The 24,579-nt window shown below is 29.3% G+C and overlaps 1 protein-coding gene across 1 annotated transcript; it reads right to left on the bottom strand.

The window, feature by feature from the left end:
• Positions 1-940: 940 nt before the first annotated feature.
• LOC147803397 (uncharacterized) lies at positions 941-22,866 on the bottom strand. Its single transcript, XM_087151055.1, has 2 exons — positions 22,702-22,866; positions 941-3,266 (listed from the first exon to the last, which is right to left on the bottom strand). The coding sequence occupies exons 1-2, from the start codon at positions 22,748-22,750 to the stop codon at positions 1,066-1,068; spliced, it is 2,250 nt and encodes a 749-aa protein (XP_087007181.1). The 5' UTR covers positions 22,751-22,866; the 3' UTR covers positions 941-1,065.
• Between the last annotated feature and the right edge of the window lie 1,713 nt (positions 22,867-24,579).

The following is a 24,579-nucleotide window of genomic DNA, read 5'->3' as shown; positions in this document are numbered from 1 at the left end:
TCAAAAAAATTTTTTACAAAAATTTCAACAAATAAAATAGAACACAATAAGTAAAAATAACACGTAAAAACAGAAAATAAAATAAAAGAAAAAACAGTATAAAACAAAACAAAAACTCTAAAGCGAGAAGCAAAATCAGATGTACTTACATGAACGGGAAATTTTTCAAGAATGATTGAAAAATATAATCAGTATGTCAATCAGTAATCAGTATAAAAATATAATAGTAGTAAAAATATAACTAATTAAAAATAAATTTTTAATCAGTTGTTTATTATTTTTTTCATTAATTATTATTTGCATATGTCTATAATTTTCCTTTGTTTTATCTTCTTTTTGAGCTTATCTAACGAGTTCTATTTACTTGCAGCTTATGCGCAATAAATTAAACTTATTGTTTTTCTTAACTTTCTACGTGTTTTCTTGTATTTATTTATTTTGTTGTATATATATATTTATATACACAAAGAGAGAGAAAGAGTCTTTTAGCTATCAATATTGATAATTTTTCATGTACAAAAACCGATTCGGCTAAAATTCCGTGACTAAAGTATTTTTAACTTACGAACAATCTGATCAAATATTCAATTAAATAATTAATATTATTCAATAAAAGTTATGAATCTTGATAGAAATCATCGAATTAAAATGTCCTATTAAAAATTTGACATTTCATTAATTATAAGCATTGAATTACCCAGGAAAATATATCATTAAGTTATATATATATATATATATATATATATATATATATATATATACTTTTGACTACTTTTTGGGAATAGTGAGGAAAAATAAACCACTTAAAATTGTTCATTTTCGTTCAGATATAATTAAAATGAAAAATTAAAACTGTGACTATTAAATTAATTATTAAAGTTGAGACAACTAATATATAACGGAAATTGTTTCATCAACATTAAACAACTCACACTCAAAATTGGAGCCACCTATTTATTATAAGACAATTAATCATTTGAAAATGATTTGTCTTTTGACAGTGAACATGCTTTTATTTGCATTCGTTTTTGATCGCAGAAAAGAAAAAAAAATGTTCAACTATCATCAGCTATCTATCGCAACAACATTCTCCAGTAAATCAAGGAGAGCTGAAATCTGTGGATTCAATTCATCTTGGAAAGAGTGACTCGTCTTTTGCTCCAGAATTAGTGACTTTAATTTTGTGACTGTATTTAGGGTTAGAGGCGACGACCACAATACAATATTTTTCACATAATTCCACTCATCATCAGTTAGATTTAAGATTAGATACTTTTTAATTCCTTTTTTAGATAGTATAAGTTCGTTTTTGTAACGCTCCACTTCATCGATATTATCGAAAGATGTATTCAAAAGCAAGGTGGCACTTTCAAAAAAACCTTTACTCAGCGCGTACTCTATACAACTACGACAAATAAGTCGAAATTCTGCAACGTTTTCAAGAGATGACAAGTTGTAGTTTATAAATTTTTGTAGCACATCGCCTTCTCTTTTTGATACAATGAACGGCATGTCTATGAGTCGCTTGAAAAAATAATTATCCCATTTTCGCAAAAAGTCTACTTTAAATTGTTGAATTTCCTCTCCCACCTGGAAATACCAATTCAGAAACTGGTCCACGCCCTCATAGTTGGACAAAAATATTAATGTCAAATAGATAACATTTGGAGATGATCTTGTTTTCTTAAATGTTTCAATTCGCAAAGATTGATAAACCCATCTCAAGAAGGACTCAACTGCTTGGATGTTACCATCGCATATCCACTCAATACAAATATGCCAATCGCTAAATCTAATAAGCCACGATATCATCAGTCTATCTTGCTTCCTTTGCTCTGTAAGATTGATTTTATAGGGATAACATTCTGGTGGCAAGGTAGATTTTGATAATAACAGGAGGAGTGAATTCAGATTGTTTGAATAAATAACACGCTTAAATTCAGACAGACCAAACATAAAGCAGATAAATAGATTAATCTCTTCATTGGAAGCATCATGTAATATCGTAACAGCCATGTTCAGATTTTCTAATTCCAACAAACGCAACAACACTCTGACGCAAAGAATTTCGATTTTCAGAAAGGATCGCCTTAGTCTCAAAGGACTGGCACTCCATATTTTTTCAAAAATCATGATTTCATTTCCCATTTTACTCATCTTAGAAATAATATTTTCCATTATACACAAATAAACGTTTTCTTGAAGATTATCCAATAGTTCAAAAATAGTGGACAGGAATATTCTTTGATATGGCCAACTTTCGAAAAAACACACTAATACGTGAGAATAATTCAAAAAAAATTCGGTCATTTGAGTTATACGATCGACATGAGATAATAAAAAACATAAAACATCTACAGTTTCTGAAGATTCCTGATAAAATGAATAATTTTGAACTCCCATACGTTGAGCAGCTTGCAAAAGCCACTTACTCAAATGATCGTTTTTCTCCTGCTCCGATAATTTTTTCCAAAAATACTTTAGGGCAACTATGTTACCTACCCGAATCGAACAAGCAATCATATTTACATCAATACTAAGCTTATGATCGTATATGTTTTCATGATCTATGAGTCTAGTTAGAAAACTCCCTAAATTATTCTCGAGGACACACGTCCAATATATTATCAAACCCTCATTGTATATATCTGTTATCCGAAAATGAATGTACATTCCTCTGAATCGTGCGATTCTAAATCGGTTTCTGAGATCTTCTGGAATTTTCTCCCAGAAAATTGAAGCATATTCCCCTAAACAGTGAGAGCAGGCTATCTCATACAAATCGCAATTATCTAAGCTTTCTAAGCTTCCATTATCGAATAGTTCCGTAAGGGATTTCACTATGTCAACTGTCCCCTCAACTGTCCAATAAATTGTACCACGCTTCATGTAATACTCACAGAGATTTCTTTGATTTCTTGTCCATTTACAGTAACTACGAAGTGCTTTCAACAACTGCAACAAAATGGGTCGAATGACGTATGAGATTTTGGACTTCAGGGATAAGGGCAGAGGGCTATCGAACAATTTGCCTAATATTCTTCCCTCTAACTCTGCTATACCTCCGATATCGCGTAAGATATAAGACGTCAGTTCATTCCTTATATCAGGCGCCGTACATATCCTAATTGCAAGCGACACTACTGCAATATGCTGCAGGGAAGGTGGTTCAGAGAAATTGTTTATGAAGTCAGCTCTTTCAGTCGATTCTGTGTTTGAAGTTTTGAGTGTCCAGCTTTCAGATCTCTTTTCTTTACTGACACCATCTGTAAAATACAATTTTTAACTTTAGTTTTAAATTTAAGATTCGAATGAAAACAGTTCAAAGAACATAATGCATACGTAATTTATCACGAAACTAAGTCATATTTTTAATCTACATGTTACTGGTTAAGGAAAAATCAAGTATTGTTTACAATACTCAGGTTATGTCTAAGGCGATTTGGTTACTATTTTAAGATTTTTTTCTTTTTTTTTGCTTTTAAACTCAAATTTAAACTCAAATCCTACTATTATCTAATTTAGATATTTTTCAAAACCAATTATTAACTACGTTTTTGTGGTAACGCGCAGTGGTAATTTCGTGTAGTTGGATCAGCCGGTAATTAATTGCACGTGCCTAGTATAAAATATGAGTAGCATGAGGAAAGATTTTAGTTTCTAGCTATGGACATTACATAAAAAGTGATACGCATTAAAAACTCGTATCAATCGTATTTAGTTATACTAAATACTATTAATGCATTTTAATAGTTTAAAAAAAAGAAGCTAAAGTCAATGAACTATACACATTTGTGTTCAGAAGTAAATAATTGTTGTAAGAAATTCAGAGAAAATACGTTTTAGTGTCTAATTTTTTTACCATAAATATAGCCTGGACTAATCCATAAGCATATTCAAGTGCACTCCCTTGAACTATTAATATGTTATTCAGTGTGATTCGTTTTACCTTCTTTTTCTGCGCACTGTATAGTGCACAAAAAAAATCGCCTTGAATAACTTTTTTTTCTAATTGTCGGATTTTCACGTACTTAGTGTCAATCTGAATGGTTTCTGGGGATAACCGCAAACATGCTTATATTTTATCGCTAACTGTTAATAAAGTTACGAAATCAGACATAAAATGTAATTTCTCGGAGTAAACATACATTTCTTTTTTTACGTATTTGGATTCTTGACCAGCAAAATGTAGGGGGTAGCTGCGATCTAGAAATTGTGACCTTAATAGTTTGGTCCAGAGAGTGGAAGAAATTTTGGTCCCCTTAATGTTAATTTACCTTTTTGTGTTTTTAGTCATATCTTAATAATTAAATAAGCAAATTAAAAAAAACTCACTTGTGAAACCCATCTACCGAAAGGTAACTTCAATTAAAAACAATAATTTTAAATAATTATTTATTATTTAATTGAATTGTGGATGAAAAAACTTATGAGGCATAAATTTTTTTTATACCATATAACCCCACGTATTTAACTGTGTAAACTGTTTTTATTTAGTAGAAGCCGAGATAAATTAAAATTAATTACTTATTAAAAAATGATTTGGTGAAAATGTAGAAATATTTAAATGGGGAGATTAATATTTAAATGTGGTTAATGTACGTGGACCTCACATGAAGCTTACTCACGTGAAGCGTAAAATTTCATTCATATTTTTTCCGCTGATAGCCGAATGTTAATCTTTTTTTCTTCAATTATGAAATACGATGTTTCTTTTTAAGTCATCCGAAAATTTACTCGTAATTTAGCAAAGAGATTAAAATAAAACGTTATAATTAACAGATGTTGAGTTTTATAAAATCATGTTTCAACTAAAATGTGGTTATACATATGCTTTTTTATAAACCTCTTTTTAGTAAGTTCATTAAATAATTGATACAATTTCAATATACATACGTATAAATTGATATGATATAATATATTTAAAATTACCGAAGCTGCTTGCCCCCTCTGTCGCAGTGGTGCGACGATGAATGCTGAACATCTTCTCAACTGTTCTGTTCTCACAAAGAACTGCATCTACTCCCGATACTGGGAGGCCAGAGAATTTCTGTTCAATTTAAGTTCTTGATTTAATTTTTGTGTTTGATGTTTTGCTTTTGTTTTTGTATTTTGTATATTTCATATCTTCTGTATTTGTATTTTTCCTTTCTTTTGATCTCTGTACGGCGTTAGGATAATGTCTATATTGCTTGCTGCATTGGAAATAAAATAAAAAAATATTTTGACTTATTTTAAATTTGCGCACAAATTTTCAAAATTATTCTGAAAAATGCTGAAACAAAGTCTTATTCTGTTGTTGTTTTTGTCCTGTTTTATGCATTTCACTTGAATTATCAAATCTGAAACTCGTACAGAAATAAAATAAAATTTTTTTGAACAGAATACGAAAGATAACTATTGAATTTTTAAAAAAATAACTTGTTAATTCAAAAACACTTTTACTAAAAGAAAAATCGCCTAACTACAAAGAAACGAATGAGATTAAATATCTGTTTAAGTTCAATTTTAATTAAAATTATTAAGGTTATATAAAAACTATATAATAATATTTTGAAACAAGTTTTCTCAGCTAAACTCTGATTATTTTTTGTGACAAATTTAAATTTTATCGAATATTATCAAGTGATATATTAATAATGCGAGCAAAATTCTTAAAACTAAATATGATACTTTTTTTATTGCGTCATAATAAAGGAATTTAATAATTTGCAATTAAGCATTAATTTTTGGTAGATTAAATTATTTAACAAGGAACTACTTCAAAACTTCAAAGTCTTTTCATATACTTATGAACTTATTCATTATTTAATTAACTAATATGGCTTGCATAAAAATGTATTCCAAACAAACTAAGTAAAAACAAGACTAGGTAAAAATCAGAGGAAAAAATAATTTCTATTTTTTTTAATAATTATTTAAACGAAATTTTGTAAATACTATTCTTATGTATTTGTTTCAAATTTCTGATTTAATTATAATCAATTTATATCAAGGACAATAATAAAAGGAAAAGACTACACTAAAGTTAATTTACATGTATTACTCAGTTTTTTACTGTTACTGAGACTGAGACCAAAAAACAGGTCAAACAATCTAGTATTTATTTAGAACGGAGTATAAAACTTTTTTCAACAGAGAAAAAGTTATTTTTATTGGATAATTTAGCAAAATAAATATATATTTAAACAGCATTTCGAAGGGTTTAAAAAAAGTTTTTTTTTTTTTTTTACTTAGGAATTGATTTTAAAAGAAATTTGACAACAACAACGATTCAACATATTCAACGATAGAAAATCTGATAGTCCTGCAATTTTTTAGTGCTGACAAAATTGAGAACAATTCTGCTCATCTAACTTGATACATATTTATTACATAAAATACCACCGTGTAAAATTGATCGCAAAAGCTTAAAATGTAACAGCCTTTGTTTAGAGAGTTAAATTTTATTAGTTGACCTTTAATGAAGAATGGAAGAAAAAAATTTCATTATTATTAAAAGTTATTACCTTGTTTTAAGAATGTATGAGTTGGTTGTTGGTAAAATTATTGAAAACATCATTGAAGGTGCCACAATAAAAATATTTCCTTTTAAAATACAATCCTGAAAAAGATTCTAAAATTCTAGTTAAGACAGATAAAATATCTGCGAGATAAAGCATGGATAACTTTCTAAAATTACATACACATATTTAGTTTTATTTCTTATTGCTTTTCTTATTATATATGAGGCTGATTTTTAAAGGACAAATTTATTTTCAAAATATCTTTTCCTAATAAAGCCTCTTATTTATATGCACTATTTTATAATTTCGGCAATAAATAAATTGTTTGGTTGTAACTTGTTTATCGGTAGTCAAGTTCTATCCCCTCCTTTTTCGAAATACATACGTAAATACGTTTCTCATTGCAAACTAGGATGCAATCATTTTTCTCCAGAAATGCTTTCTTAATAGCCGACCAGGACCAGGGCCGCCTAGAAAGAAGGCGGCGGTATTTTCGAGACGACCCTGAGAGCCGACACTCAGAAAAGAGAGAAATTTGGCAAAAATAGAGTGTCAAGTATTCAAGGAGTGATTTGTCTTCTTGCCAGAACTCTGAACTAGGAATTTTTCTTGTAGCTGTTCCATACAATTAGAAAGTATTGGGCTGAGAGCCCCCTGCAGAAAAGTAAATCTCCCTCCTTTAAACCACTGACCGTCCATTTCACAATGCATTCACTACTCTAACTATTGTTATCTTCTTCGAAGAAGAATTTCTTTCAACATTTGTTCACCCTTTGAAAACTAATACTTATCCTGTATTATTGCTTCAAAAGAAAGCGCAAAATGAAATGTTTTACTTTTTTTCAGCACTTCACTAATAAAATGATTAAGAAGGGTACATCATCTAGTAAAAGTATATTTAATGTAAAACTTTGAAGTAGTGTGAATAAAGACAATAAAGAAAAGGGTTGGATACCTTTTGAAAATTTATTTACAGTATTGAAAATGCGCCCCCTGAAATGTTCAAATATTTAAAGTTGGACAATTTTCACTTAAAGGTCGGTGAGAAAAAACTACTTTACACGATTTTTTCTCTCAAACAACACGTCAATAATTGTAAAAATGTAAATAACAATGCATAAAATAAAAAATTCATTCCATTAAATAATTATTCCATATCCTATAATATAAGTTATAAAAGTTTAAAATTTTTTAATTTGTGTGTTTTTAAACTTCACCGTTTAAGAAGTTTTCCCGTATAGTAAGTCATTTCTTTCCACTCCATTGAAAAACTTCTTAAGAGGGTTCCAGTGTATATATATATATATATATATATATATATATATATATATATATATATATGATAAAATTTGAAAATTCCGTTTAAGTATTCAAGTTTTTAAATAAATTGAGCCTTAAGTTTTATATACAGTGTACAATCTAAAAAAACTGCATACTGGACACCTCTTGATCTAACGGTTATAGACTGCGGTGTAAATACCCGCAACCCCCGAGATGCGATAGGGGGGGGGGAGAGAATGATCCAGAAATGATACACTATGATTGGAATAACCGATTCGCGGCCCACTGCAGCACCAGAATATAATAAGAAAAATTATAATTTTTTTTTTAGAAAGTTAAAGAAGTTTTAGAGTTTTTGATTTGCGTTTTTTTTTTTTTTTTTTTTTTTTTTTGTGTGTGCCAAATCTAAATCAATGCAGTTTTTCGATCGCTTTTTTTCGGGGCAGATCGAAACAAATTTCCGAAGAACGAAATTTTAAAAATCCAATTTTTTTTTACTTCGATAAAATTATGATACGTGAATTTAACATTTCAATAATCACTTTTATAGCTCTTTATCTATGTCCAGTTTACAGTTAATCTAAGTGACTATTCGATCGTGTTTTAAGAGGTTATTATCGGATTTCAACGTGTTTTTAAAAATCCAGATCTTTTTAATGCATACACAATAACCACATTTGACATTTAAAAGAAAAATATTTATCACACAAAATTTCCTTTTTCTGAATTTAGAAAATTGTACTACTTATGAAAATTGTATCTTAAATTATGCAGAATTGCCTTTCCTCGTTCGAGATGAATAAAAGAAAAATACAATTAGTACCGAACAACAGTATGAAATCATTCACAAATCTCGAAACGCCAATACTGACTCTATTGAAGAGCTTAGTGGAAGAAACAGGTAAGTGAAATTCTTATGGTGATCTAAATAACAGTGATCTAAATAACACACTTAGTGGTTCTAAATGTAACGTTAAATGTAACTCTAAACATAATTTATTTTATTTCATTTTATAACCGTCGTTGAAAAGCCGTCGCACATTTGGATTTACGCCTACTAATATTCAACTCCGTAACTTAGCAATTTTGAGACCAACATGAAACAAAAGAGCTCCTGGATCAAACTAGCTATCTTGGAAAACTTTTTTATCAAACTTACCCTCATTAGCGTTATATGGAGTAGAAAACCTCTCAAGGTTAGTCTGATGGCAAGAAAACTCTAACCCATGATTCTCTACCACTGAGGATATTTTACATCAGCACTGTGGTAGGTTCGAGCTTCGTGTGGAATTCGTATATATATATATATATATATATATATATATATATATATATATATATATATATATATATATATATATATATATATATATATATATATATATATATATATATATATATATATATATATATATATATCCGTTTCAATAGTCATACTTATTTCCACAGTATCGATATTAAAACTGCGTTTAGTATTAATTGATATACTATCAATTAATTTTGGTGATTATTTAAAGTACACTGACATAGCGAATAAGAAATAATGAAATATTAAAGTACGTGCAATAAACTCATGTCTTGATCAAATAGAACTGTAAGCAAGTCAAATATCACACTCATATTGGATACAAACTTTAAATGTTGATATCTCGGTTACATCTTAAATTAGGTTGAAGTGTTTTTTACCATTTTTGTTATCTTTGTACAAGGGACTGTTAGATTACATTATTGTTTTAACACTTTTTGTCTTCGGGAGCTGTACAAAAATTTAAAATTTTAATCTAAAATTCAAATTTATAATTTTTAACTACAATGGATGTGTTAAACAATATTATTTCTTTTAATCTTGTAGAAATATGAAAAAATTACCAAAAAAAAAAGTTTTTTTATAGACACATTTTTAGCGATTAACATGCTGACGGAAAAAAAATTAGCAAATATACGGTTTTAAAGTGCATAAGATTTTATTCATCTACCTTAAGTCTAATTAAGTAAAGAATATTCCAAAATGAAGATTTTTACAAATATTTAGCATCTTTGTTACTCATAGAACTACAAATATGTGATAGAAAATTTATTTTTAATGAATAATGAAAAAGAACTTGGTTAAAATAGGATGTATCATTATCAGGGACAGTCCCCACTCGACATAAATTAAATAAATACACTCTATAACAAAAAAATCGACTCACCAAGAAGGAGTTGTCCGATTGAAACGAAAATTGGTGGATAGATGAACAGAATAGTAAATGATTAAAATTTCAGAGCAATTGAATTATTTGTTGCAGAGTTACAGTAACCAGTTCAATAAAGTGTTGACCCGCCTCTACCCTGGATACGAGCTGCCACACGGCATGGCATAGACCGATAAAGCTCCCGGATGGTCTCTTGCGGTATTTCCTGCCAAATTCGATCCAATTGTCGAACGAGGTCATCAACATTCCGTGCCAGATGCAATCGCCTTCCCATCATATCCCAGACATGCTCGATGGGAGACAGATCTGGTGATCTGGCAGGCCAATGAAGAGTTTGACAAGCTTGCAGACAGTTCATAGCAACACGTGCCGTATGTGGTCTGGAATTGTCCTGCTGAAAAACCAGCCCAGGGCGCTGCAAAAGGAACGGTAGCAAAACAGGTCTTAGGATGTCGTCGACGTACCGCTGTGCAGTAAGTGCACCTCTAATGACGACCAAAGGGGTCCGGCTGTCAAAGGAAATAGCATCCCAGACCATAATGCCTTGTTGAGGGCCGGTGTGACGTGCAATAGTGAAGGCAGGATCCCCCTTCTGCCCTGTGCTCCAAACACGTCTTCGATGATCGTCAGGACACAGTTAGAAGCGGGATTCGTCGCTAAAGACTATACGCCCTCGGTCGGCATCATTCCAGCCTGATCGAGCCATGCACCACTGTAATTTGGCACCAAGAAGCAATCGGATGATTGCTTCTTGGTGCTTCGATTTTTTTGTTATAGAGTGTATCATAAATAAGAGTGAGAAGAGAGTCTTCAGAAACTATATTAGGCTCCACCGTTTAAATGTGAATGTATATTATAAAAAAAGGTTCCTCAGAATTTTAGTATTGAAAAATAAATAAAATAAATGAAGAAATATGTATAAAGAATGTACATTACATATGAGTTATTTTCATTATTATGTATCTTTTATTTATTGCTTTAAAAAAATGTCATCTTCAAGGTTTAATGAACTTTAATTGATTTCTCTACATAACATATATCTAAGTAAGGCATGTGCTTTGAATATATGATCAAGTACAAAAATATAAAATCATGAAATATTATTTCAGAAAAAAACAGTATTTTAGAAAAATTAAAAGGTAATTAATTCCATATCCAGCTGTCTGAAAAATACCACATAACCATCAAGGAATGACTTTCTAGAAGTAAAAAAATCCTCTTCGATCATATTTCATATTTGTGTAAAATACTCTAAATACAATGTCATTAGAGAACTTAATAAAAACATAATTTAAATACTGCGGCTCGAGGATTTTCGTTTCTTTTCACTTTTTTAAATTTTTTAAACTAGTTAGTTGAATTTTGTGAATGTACAATTACATAGTAAAATACAGGCGAACTTGGAACACTTGGCGAACAAAGAGCACGGGGCGAGCTCATGTGATCAGAAAGTCGCTTTCCCAATCGTTGTTGCCGGGAGAAAAGTGCTGAATCAAGCAGACTCTTCAATTCTGCTTTCAACATGTAAAGTCTATGGCGAGCTTGTCATACTTTGAATCGATTTTTCTTGTTTAAGAATCGGAGTGATCAATTCAAAAAAAAAAAACAATAATTTTTTCAATCTTTCCTATTCACGAAAGTGTGGGTCAATTTTTTTTTATCTTTATTACTTTTTGTAATATTGCCTTTGAAACTCAAGTCACTTTCTACCTTTGAGTAAGAGAGGAAGGCAACCATAATTTTTTTATTTTAAACTTTGTTTTGTTTCAATATGATCGCGAAAGTGGAGTTCTCATACTTTATATGCAAAGTATACGCATGAAAGCTAAATTAATATTTCATTTTTTTAGTTCTTACTTTCTTTTTTTTTATAATAAATAAATTGCTTAAAATAAAGTACTATTTCTATATTTGAATAAAGTACTATTAACCATAACTTTTAAAATAATAACTTTCAAAAAAACCCCATAACTTTAAAAAGTCCCATACTATTTATGCATTAAATCGCATAACTTTAGTAATTGTAAGCAAGAAATAGAAATAATAAAGGGTGCAAAAAATTAACTCTATTAAAATATGCTGTGAAGTATACCCTAAAATTTAGATAAATTTTGGATTGATAAATAAAAAATACATTTTCAAAGAAATTTCAAATAGAACGGAGACATAACTGAGATATAACTGACCCTGTAACAACTTAACTTTGATTCCGAGAGTGACTGTCTCATTCAAATTTTGAAATTTCAATTGTAGACCAAATTGTTCGACATCCATAAAAAAAAATTGATTTTTAAGATAAGCAGTAAAAAAAAAAATTTATTGCACTGATTTTTTAGATAGTTTTAACTAATCTTGGTAATAATTTAACTAATCTTGGTAATAATTTAACTAATCTTGGTAATATTTTTTTCAATTTAGATGCTATAACCATTTTCTTACGTATAAATTATACCGCGTTCAGTATTTTACTTTAATATACTGTGTTACTAGTGTTCACGTCATTCCTGTCTGGCAATCCTGGAGAATGGGAGCTTATTGAAGTTATACTTCTTATGCGACTTCCAACAAGGTTGCGTTAAACGTTTAGCGCTACATTTTTATTGGTCGGGAAATCACGTGGTAGGATCCAGTTTTCCCTCATTCATTTCCATATTGTTTTGGTTCTCACTAGCATAAAAATTATAAAAGTCATAAAAGTATTGTTTTTCTATAAATATTTTTTTAGTTTGTTTTGATACACATATAATTTGATAGGGTAGTATTTTTTATTTTCAAATTTAGTGGATAACAATTGTAAAAAATGAGTGAAAACAATCCCACGGACAATGCGACGGATTTAAGGTTATGTCAAGGTACGTCTCTTGTGAATATCAATTGATTGTTAGGTTTTCTCTTCTGAAATTACATTATGACGCATTCACATACATTATTAATACAAATACATTTCCCAGGGCGATACGATGAGGCAACCACGAGCACTTCCGCTGGTTCAAGAGGTCCACGAGGGAAAAATGCACAATATTACCGTGATTACAGAGCATGGAAGCGAGCGGAGCAGGAAAAAGAGTCGTTGAATAGAACTAGTGATCCTTTTACGACTGCTGATTCTTCTACAATTAACGTCGCAGGTTGCGAAGTTTAACTTCTTCCGAGCGGAGGGACTCCACTCACTATTTTTTTTTTTTTTTTAAGCTCTCGAAAACTGCAAACTTTTGTTGCCATTCTCTGTTTAAAGCAAATATTTCATATGCTCTATAATAGGAGCTCATTCTCAATTATCGCCAGGCGTGAATAAGGAAAACAAAAATTACCTGAAGAAAAACAGTAAAGAATCTTCAGAAAAAAAGGAAAAACGAAATTAGAAAAATCGCGGTTGCCGAGAGTGAAACAGAGAATGAATGCGTTACTAGTCCAACATGGGTTGCATCTGACAAAACGGACGCGCTTTTAAATTTTGACTAAAAGATCTTGGTAGATAAGTCCGTTATCAAGAATGTGATAAATATTCATGACCTCTTGGTCTAACTTGCAGCTAGATCTTGAGGAAAAAACCATAGATTGAGGAATAAACTAAGATTTCGAATCTTGAAATTACAGTGGTATGAAAAATATATGTACAAGGAGTACAAAGGAATAAAAACAATTAGATTTTCGTTCGAAAATCCCTAACTGTTAAGTTTGTAAAAAATACCATGCTGGTTACTCTGAAACCCAAGGGAATGTAACTGCAAAATTGAAATTTGACGAGCTGAATTTATTTATTTTCGAAATTATCATTCATTTGAAAGCTTTTGTAATTGTATTTTTCTCTCTCTAATTTTTCACTCTTTTTTCTATATGTTACATTTTGATTTATTCTGCAAAAGCAGACACTTGGAAACTTGAATTTACAAAATGAGAGAAAAAATGTACGAGAGAATAAAAAAAAATTAACGTTCGTTAAATAGTTCAAGAATTTTCAACTGTTAAAATTGTACTAGAAAATCACGTGGAACTCTGCAATTTGCAGAAATGCATATGACCATTTTTATTTATAAACTTCATGCGATTTGTTATCCGGAATTTCCATTTGTTAAAAGTTATTTCAATTTTAAGAGCTGTTTTTAAGCTTTTTTTTTCCTTCCTTGCTTTAAACAATTACTATTGTTTTAGAAAAAAAAGTTTCCCCTCGAGATCTTAATTTTATAAGCTCGCGCTTTTCTTCATGTAAACTTTAATATGAAAATAAATATAAAAAAAAACCGTGATTGCTTTGATGTAGCCAGGCATAAATTTTAGCATTTGTATTGAACTCTTTAGGCTATATTAAAGTTTCAAGAGAAGAAAAAAAACAGCTTCCTATTTGATGTGTTATGTGATTTAAAGTAATCGTTACATATTATTATGTACACTTACTATATATTTTTACAAGGAAAATTACCTCTTATTTATTACTTCTTATCGTTCTGTATTCTTAAAGTAAAATTTTTTTCTCAAGTACAGTTGATTATTTTTTAAATCTTGGTTTCCATTCATTTCGTTGTAATTAACATGTTAATAACCTGCGTGTGCATAAAATTATAATAATTATATAGTTTATAAACAAAATGATATTTTTTATCGACGTTTAATGAAAAAAAAACAATGATGAAAAAGAAACAAGCACGGGAATTGAAGATTTGAGCCTCTTAAATTAATAAAAAAACAACAACATTTAGTTTAAATTTAAACAATGAATACTTGATCAAAATCTAATCATACATACTTCTTTATGAGCATAAGTTAGTATTGGCGTTAAAAATAAAATAAATTCTGCAAATGGCCATTCCCTTTCAGCACATTCATTATCATTATCATAACAGACATTAACATAATATTGACGAAGAATAGAATACAAATAATACAAAATTCAGTGATGTACTTTATCATATCCGTAGTAGGCGATGAATGAAAGAAGTACTATAATGACCACATGCAATACGATTAGAATATAAATAATATTATATCTGCATTTTTACCTCGATGAGGGCTGTTATGTTTAAAACACTTTGTTTAAAATACTTGATTTAAATATGATGATTTCAAATAAGAAGCATATATGTACATTTTTTTAAACAACATGATTTTGCTTTTCTGTGTGAGATATTGAAAGAAAATGTAGAAACGTCTAAATCTGAACAAAATGTATTTGCACAAACACTGTGTTCAAAGCTGCTTTGTTTTTACTTTTTATCATAGATAGTACAATACAGTAAAATATATCAAATTAATCACTCCAGTAAGTTGACCACCTGTCCAGTTGCTAAGGGTGGTGCAACAAAAACCGCATTTATCTCATGTATTGAAATCAAGTAAAATCTTTGTAGCCTGATCACCTCCTTATCTTGAACCCTGAAATAAGTCCAATTTGTCTAGGAAAGTTATTCTAAGTCCTAACTAAGAAATTTTTTATGATATTAGTTTAACTGTTCGAAAATTACTCATTTGATGAAATTATATAAAAAGATAACCTGTACCTTTGGGTATTGTGGTAATATAGAAAAACTATTGAGAGCTTTTGTAACTAGCTGGATTTAAACACATATAACAACATCGATTTCAAGAAGTTGAAATTAATGTAATGTTAAAGTTTAGTGGGTATGCTTGGATCAACTATGTTAAACTTTGTCAATCAAACAGTACCTCAATATAGAATCGAATTAACTAGTCCTATACACTACTGAATAGATATGTAATATTATTAGCGGTAGTTATACCACATTTTCTTATTACATTAGGTACTAGTGTAGTAGAATATTAAGAAATTTATTTCTAATAAATACCTGGTATACATCACTAACAAAATATACGTATTTGTTTTCAAACTAATTAGTTTAATTATAAATTTATGTCCCAAATTATAATTCATTCCTGTAATTAATAAAAGTTCTTAGGATTCATGAGGCATTTGATTAAAAAATATTTTATGTCATAAAAGAAATTAAATTTATCTTTATTTTGATTGGTAACCGGAACAGGCAAGATAAATAAATAACACGAGCAACGTGAATAACATGAGAAATATAAAAATAGCATGACGTGTTGCTTTTTTACTCGTCCAATATAAATCACGTGTAAAAAGATTCAAAAATTTTGAGATTCCAATTGAATACTTATGGACCAGCATAAGCTATTTCATTTGAAATAAATATTAAATTTAAACATGGAACTCTCTTCCAAGTACTGGAAATATAAAACAACTGCATCGGAAGTTTAACAAAAGATAAAAATGCTTTTATTAAAAAATGACACACGGCTGATGTTAAGAAATGGAAAGATTGTTTTAGTCATTTATTTCTCTATCCAGCATATGTAAAAAAGTCATTTAGACGACTTTAAGATGTACTAAAATATGCAATAATCGTAGCTCTTAATCAGTAATGTATTCTAATATTTTCCAAAAAAAGCATGTTTTTCAAAAACAAAAAAAATATCTATATATAAATGAATCTTTAAAATGAATGATAAGCTTAAGGTATTTGTACAGTAATAATTTTCATAAAAAAAAGTAATTTTTTAGAAAAAAGGATTTAAAACTAGATTTTCTTTTTTAAAGAAACTGTTTTTATTTTCCTAAACTCGTCGCAATCAATGGTATATTCAAATGTTAATGACGGAAATGTTATTAAATCCACAAATTTAGAATTATGAACTATTTATATCATAATTCTAATGAAATTGGACTTATATATCATATTTATGTAACATTTAAAAATATCACTTTTGACTGTAAGTTCATATTCAATGATTAAAAGCAATTAAATAGTTTGCATTTCACTGCTTATTAAAAAATTATTATAATATATTCACTCACAAAGCAATTAATCTAATTGTGTTTATTACAATTTTTTGAAACCTAGTCGCAATTGCTGATATATAGCAATTTTGATGACGTGTTTGTAAATCTACAAATGCAGATTTGCAATGCATATTCATAAAATATTAAAAAATGAATTGGCATTCCCAATTGCAGTAAAATAATCACTTATTTGACTAAAATTTTTAGTAAAATAATTGTATAATCTGCATTATACCTGCATTTTAATAAAAATTTAGTTTCCGTTTGTTACTTTTTTTTCTTAACCCGGTCTCAATAGCTAGCATATGAAAATAGGGATGAAGGGAACGTATAGAAATCAATAATTTCAGATTTATAACCTATTCATATACCAAGTGTGCATGTATATATACAAGGGCGGCTCCAGTAGGGGGTAATTGCACCCCTGTCGGGCATGGTCAGCCCCCCCCCCATCGGGAAAATTTTAAAATCTGGTCGGGAAAATAGTCTGTTCAAATTTTTTTCTAAATTTTGTCAAAACTTCATTTACAAATGCCTAATAAAAATTTTTGTAGTTGACTTTTTAATTTTTATTTATTTATTTTTAAGAATTGGTAACAAAAATTAGTAAAATATATAGTAAATTCGATGTAATTGTAGTTTCACTGCACTACTCATAACTTTTCCCATACATTGTTAAACTAGAGACCGGATGTGATTAGACATGAGTGAAATTGACGACTTTTCGAAGTCCCTTTAGAAATCCTTTCCCACAGAAACATCTTCATTTTCTTGGAAACTTATCTTTCAAACTGCTATTCTTTCTTCTGGCGAAAGGGGATACCTCTTTGCTGTGGGAATGACTGACAAAAGCCTGAGGTTTATGGTTATGAGCTTCATCAATGGTTCAGGGGTCCCCAACCCTATGCCCGCGGGCACCATGGCGCCCGTCGATCGGTCTAGGTGCGCCCACTGCTTGTGCCCAACCATAAAATGCCATGCAAATTTTATGCTATGCGAATATATAAGTACACTATCTCAGTAAAGGCAAAGTACTTGATAGATTTTTACATTTAGTTGAAGAAATAAAAAATTACCTTGTAGCCAAAAATCTAATATTTTTAGAACCAAGAGATACTAATACAAATTATATTCCTGTGTTAAACTAATTTTTAAAATTAAATTTTTGTGCATTATAAGTAGTGTGGATTATTACCTATGTCTATCAACTATAAATTTATCTTGAAAAAATAAATGGTGCCCGCCATTCGACCGATATTCTGGTATTTGCTCTTTGGTATAAAAAGGTTGGGGACCCCTGGTTTAAGGGATCAGATAATTGTTTTTGGAAATTTTCAAGCAAAATCATCTTTTATCTTTATTTTTTTTTAATGCTTTTAAATGAGGAAAATCAATTCCTTATTCGGATTCAAGGTTTATATTTTAATCAACGCAATAAATACGCAGTCGGAAAAAAAGAAAAACAGTAACAAAATATTTTTAATTTATTATTTTTTTATAATTTTCTTAGTAGTAAAAAGATTGTTGATTGATTCAGAAAAGCAATTAAACTGTTCGTATTTAATATCTTAAAATATATATTAATCAACATAACAGATTCTCATTGACTTATTTTATGTACATTGCATGAAATGAAAAAAGGGAACATCTTGATCACTTTTGATTTAATCATATTTTCACGTACAAAAAGTCAATACCACATTTTGAGTTACGAAAATGAACAGAAAAGCGCATTCTGTTCTGGATAAACATACAAGTTTGTCTATAGTTTTAGGTTTTTAATTTTCAAAATGCGGAAACAGCCGCAAAAGAGAGTTGGAAAGATTGGGTTCTTTAATTTTAACTTCACTCTTCGATTATAGTCCATTATCTCGAGAACTTTTTGAATGTATTGAAAAATGTTTGCATACAAAAAACATTTTATACACAAATTTTTCAGCAAAAATAATTTTAAATAATTTTTTGTTATTTTTTATTAGTTTATTAAATAATGGTAAAATATATTGAATTGTATGTTCTACATATTTTTACATCCTTTTAATTTCAAAATGCAAACTTTCAGAGCAATCGATCAATTAGTTTCTGATTTATTAAATTTTAAAAAAGTCAGTTTGCTTAAAATTTTATTTATCTCAAATTATTCAACCGATTTCATTCAAATTTCGTATTTCACAATTTAAAATTACCTTCCATAAAATTATATAAAAATTTGAATATCTTGCTATTTTATTTTATTTTATCCGTCGTTGAACAACCGACCCAATTTTCGGGTTTATGACTACTAATGTTCAACTCCGTAGCCTTGTAATTTTGAACCAATCCAGAAGACAAGGAAACTCCTGGATAAGTATCCCCAGAGGTATTGATTTGTTACGGGAACATGGAGAACTTTGTGACTTGACAGATTTAACGTGCATCAGTCACCATTTACTACACGGGGATATCAAAAATCGGGATTCAGAATTTTTCCAACGCATATCATAAATATAAAAAATATTAAATATTTTATAACTATTTAAAACTATATACTCTTCATGGGAATACCTTTAGGAAAACGAATTTTCGCAATTGAGTGAAATTTTTTTCGATTGAATCGAAAAGCAAAACGTTCTTGAGATATGACGAGATTGAGATATTATCATTGAGATATTATTTCGAAGCTATTACTATGCAATTACTATGAAATTAACGAAAGAGGACAAACTGAAAGACGTTTTTATTTATTTATATCTGATATTAATAATGAAAGTGAACATCATTTCACCTTATTCTTCAATCATAATCTTTAAATCAATCATAATCTTTATCTCTTTCAATCATAATCTTTAAAATTATCAAAGCATATATATATATGGATAACCACCAGCTAAGTTACCTTCCTATGTAAAAAAGAAAAGTTATTTAGCTATTATCAGCAAAATTGACATATACTTCAAATGAATGTACAGCGCGCAAAAAAATAAATGAACCCACCGGAATAAATTTTAATCTTAAGTTCGGATCTTCATGTTCTAGGACTCATTCTTAATGGTTCGAGAGGGTGACATCAAATATACTAATTAATTATTCCAAACGATATTTTAAGTTAGGAAATTAGGCGTGAAAACGTTATCCGTTTAAACATATGTACCTTTTTTCGACGAATTCGGATTTCTAACCCCCAAAATATAGTAGTTACAATCTAGAAATATTGTTTTAATAGTTTTTTCAGGAAGAAAGTTAGGAGCCTTTAATGTTAACTTTAGTTTTTGCGTATTTCACTATATCCCAATTTTTTTAAAGCCCAATTTTTCTAAAGCCCAATTTTTTTAAAATTTTTTCATCCTTTGCAATTTTAAATGTCAAAATACAAAATTTAAGCAAAGTCGGTCAAATAAGTCCTGAGAAATAAAATTAAAAAAACTCTAATTTTTCTAAATTTAGTCCCATAACTTCTTAATTTTTAGTGTCCATTTTTTGTGACTTAAAATTCGTAACTAATGAAAGCAAAAGCAAATTTAAATCGTAGAGGAAAGAATGTTACGCGTTGAGATGTGGTAAACAATAATCAATTAACTGTGTGAAAGGTTATTCGTTGCAGGCGTATGTCAATATGTATAAGCTTTTGCAGGGCGAAGCAGAAATTTTGGTAGAAAGTGTGCTTTCAGCTTTGCAGAGAAACAAGAACATAGACAGACAAACAGCAGCCATGTGAGGCAATTTTTTTTAAAAATGAAAGTTAGTTAATATTCGTTTCTCGAACGCAAATTTAAAATTTTCAAATTGAAAAATAATTAAAAATTTAAGCTATATTGTTTGAATCTTATATTTTAAGCCGATGGACTTACTCTTTTTCTCAAATGGAGAAATTAGCATTTTGCCGGACATATAGATATTCACTTAAGAAGCATCTTTAAAAAAAAAAAAAAGGAATCACAAGGCGAAATTTTAAAAGTCTCCTTGTATTTATTTACAATATATATTAACATCGAGTCCCCTGATTAAAATAGCCTTTTTTTGTCCGTAAAATTATACTATGTAACAATTAAAAAAAATTCGAATTTTACAATTTTATGGGCGTAACCATTTGTAAGTTCGTTCAAAAAGGGGCATGATATCTTTAGATATAATACGTAGATGCAAAAAATGAACTTAAAACTTTATTTGCAAAACATATACATGATTCAAAAGCCAATCGATGCATACAAAAATAACTTTTCATGACAAAATGTTCTTTAAATGTTTTGTTAAGTGTGCATGAAAATTCAAATTTTTATTAACGAATAATTTTTGCGTTTTGAGAGTATAGCGGTTACTGCTACAACTATTTTTCTTCATTGCAGAAGTAATTTTTACGCTTACAATGTATGGTAAATTGTACCATACAGAACAAAATACATCGATAACAGAAAAAAAAATTGATTTAAATTTACATTAAAGGGAATCTGAACATTATGGTACCAGTATTAGTGATTTTAGAAACACACTTGAAAAAAATGATGTGAGAAAAAAATTTAAAGTATAAAATTCGTTTTAATTTAAATATTTTGAATTAATTTATTTGATCCCCCCTGTCTGGGGAAACTTGACCCCATGTCGGGCAGAGTCTGGCGCCATCCTTGTATTATATATATAAAGGCACGTAAGCGATCGGAAACATAAACCGATTTAATTTAATTTATAATTAACTTATTTTATAATCGATGTTGAACAGCCAATTTATTTCTGAGCCTACGACTACCACTGCTGAATTCCACAGCCTTCTAACTTTGTAACTAGCCCTCATATGCGTTACATGTAGTGGAAAACCGCGAAAATCTCGCCTTGATAGCACGATGAGAAAGGGATTCTGATCCGTCTATCACTGAGATTATTTTATATCAGCACTGTGTTTGGTGCGATCAAGGAGCAGGATTGGTGTCAAACAGCATAGCTGGGACTCGAACTTGGTCACCTCATTGTGAAAAACAACATTTCCGATTTATAGGAAGAAAAAAAAAAGAAAAGTAAAAAAAAAAAAAATACGGAAAGTGTTTTTTTTTTCTCTTCAAAAGTTAATAAGGAAATACTTATCTAATTCGCATTACAATTCAGTAAATTTTATTACCGAAAATAAATGTTCACATTAAAAATTATTTATTGGTATAGTAGAACGCCGATTATCCGAACCCTTATTATTCGAACGTCCAATTATCCGAACTATGTCCGAATTCGTTTTTTTTTTTTTTTTCAAGTTTAGAATACTTTTCAACTTATTGACAATTTTTCTAAATTTAGAAGAATAAATAATATCCACTACATTTAATGATCATATTTAATTTACAACCTTTATTAGCAGTTTTCTTATAGTAGCCATACATATATCTTCTATTGTTATACAGTTAAACCTACATACCCCTTTAGCCCTCTTCAACTGAAAATAATTATTAAAGATTGCGAGCTTTATTTTGACAGTCTAGAACGTGAAAATGATGTTAATCCAGTTCAGTTGATTTATTTAAAAAGAATAAGGGCTGCTCAAAAAAGAGCATCTTCTTTGAAACAAAAGTCTTAGCTGGATTTCTTTTGCAATGGAAAATAAACGAAAAAGGTTTAAATCAGTAATTGACAACAAAAAAATTATAAAAAACTGAAATATGATAAAAAAAATTGAAAATGAAAAAAATTAAAATAAAAACGATTTAAAAATTGCAGAAAAAAACTTTTAAACGAGACAGAGCTATTTTGAATAGTACTTCCAGTTCAAAGCCTGGAAAAAGTGAGAAAAGGGAAATTAGTGCATAAATAATAATCATTTAAACTAGATTTTAAACAACTTTCCAACTATCCGAACTTTTCGTTAACCGAACCACATTCGGATAATCGGCACTGTACTGTATTTCATAATAATTCAACTATATATAGAATGGGCATAAGTACTTACCATTATCATTTCCAATAGCATAACTTCCCATCCTTGCAGTTTTAAACATCAACTCAAGTGCCTCTGAATACACTAAACTATATTTCTTCTCTTGGGGTGAGCCTTGCACTCATAGGATTAACCCCTGTATACATTTCAGAGCAGTTCATTCTGAAGTGCCTTTGTTGCCCATTCATCAACGTCGACTACGAATTGTTCACTTCCTTGAATAACCACCCCCCTACTAACTCTCAAAGGAATCGTTTCTTATCTACCTTTTCTATTGCTGTATTCCAAAACAACAATACTTCCTTACTAGTAAAATCACATTCATTCTGTTTTTTTGAAAATTAAACACGAGAAAAATAGTAAAATAATTAATTTAATAAATCATGGAAATCAAAAAAATTAACTTTTAATAAGAAATTAAGAATCCTTTCAAAGTGAAAGTTCATTTAATTCAAATTAATTACTTACTATTGAATTTGATTTTAATATATTTTATTTAACTAGTATAGGAATTTGTATTTGACTGTAAAATTTATTCTTTAATCTTAAATAGAAAAAAAATTAATAATAGCTATCAAAACTAGTTAATTGAAAAACTATTTGCAATTTGTGGAATAAGCAGCTTATAATTTGGCATTTGATTACAGATAAAAATTCAAGTAATATTTATATGGAAGACAAATTTGTTAGCAAAAAGGCGAATAAAAAAATGCAAGAATGGAAGGGAAAAGGAACAGGATGAAATATCCAATAAATAATTTTGCTTTATTTTACATTTTAACTGCATTAAAGATAGAAATATCATAGTTATTGTTCAAATTCAATGATAAATAACGTTAAATGTTAGTTACTAATCGGGATTACTCTAATATAATTATGAATTTGAATTTATTAATATTACATAATATAATTTTTTTTCCATTTAAATTAATGCGTGAATCATTTATAATTTAATGCTAACTATTAATTTCAGAATTTTCCTACTTGAAGTTTTGTCCTGTCGAAGTTATGTTCACGCGAATCTTTGCTCTCGCGAAGTTTTGTCGGAGAAGGTTTGACCGTGAAAGTCAGACCCATTACCTTAACCTCAATTAGAGAATCAGAATCATATATGTTAAAATAGGGAGAAATTTTTTTATAATGCGCGAAGCGCGAAATAGTTTCAGCCCCTTTTCAAAAAATTAATTAAAAATAACGTATCTTTCATAAATAAACAAAAACATTTTACATTAAACCCCTCCTTAAGAAATACGTCGTACTCAGTATCCTTTCCCTTTTACCTAAATTCACAAATCTGAATCATATCTATTAAGAAAGCGCGAAAAAGAGTCATGATGCAAGGAATCATTTTGCTCCTTCCATAAAAAAAAAAAAATTAAAAAATCTCTCACGAAAATAAACGCTTTTATGAAAAACACCTCCTAAAACAGAAATAAGTTCCACTCAATATCCCCCACCATCTTACCCCAATTAGCGACAAAAAGTTTCATGCTGCAGAGAAACTTCGACACCTTTACTAATATATATGTATAAATGCAAAGTATGAAATATGAGAAGTATTGCATACTTTCCCTCGGCATTATACATAATGCCAGATGCTATTTAGGCAAAGTATGAAATAAGCGTCCTGATGAGGTTATTATGTGAATGTTACTGCGAATGACCGAAATCGGTGGTTGTTGACTTTCACCGGAGAATGTTGACAATCACATAGTCGCTTTGGTGAATGTCCGAAATATTTATTACATCCAATTTGATAATAATTTATTCGTGGATATAATTACATTTATTCGATATTTTAATACTTACTGACGATAGATTAGAAGAAACATCAGTGTTTGGAGTATCGGGCAAATGCATACCGGGCAGTGGCACTTGACCTTTAAAAAA

Source organism: Parasteatoda tepidariorum, chromosome 9, assembly GCF_982258835.1.
Source record: "Parasteatoda tepidariorum strain Cologne lab strain chromosome 9, Ptep-v5.0, whole genome shotgun sequence".
Taxonomy (NCBI): domain Eukaryota; kingdom Metazoa; phylum Arthropoda; class Arachnida; order Araneae; family Theridiidae; genus Parasteatoda; species Parasteatoda tepidariorum.
This window is presented reverse-complemented; position numbering and strand designations above follow the sequence as displayed.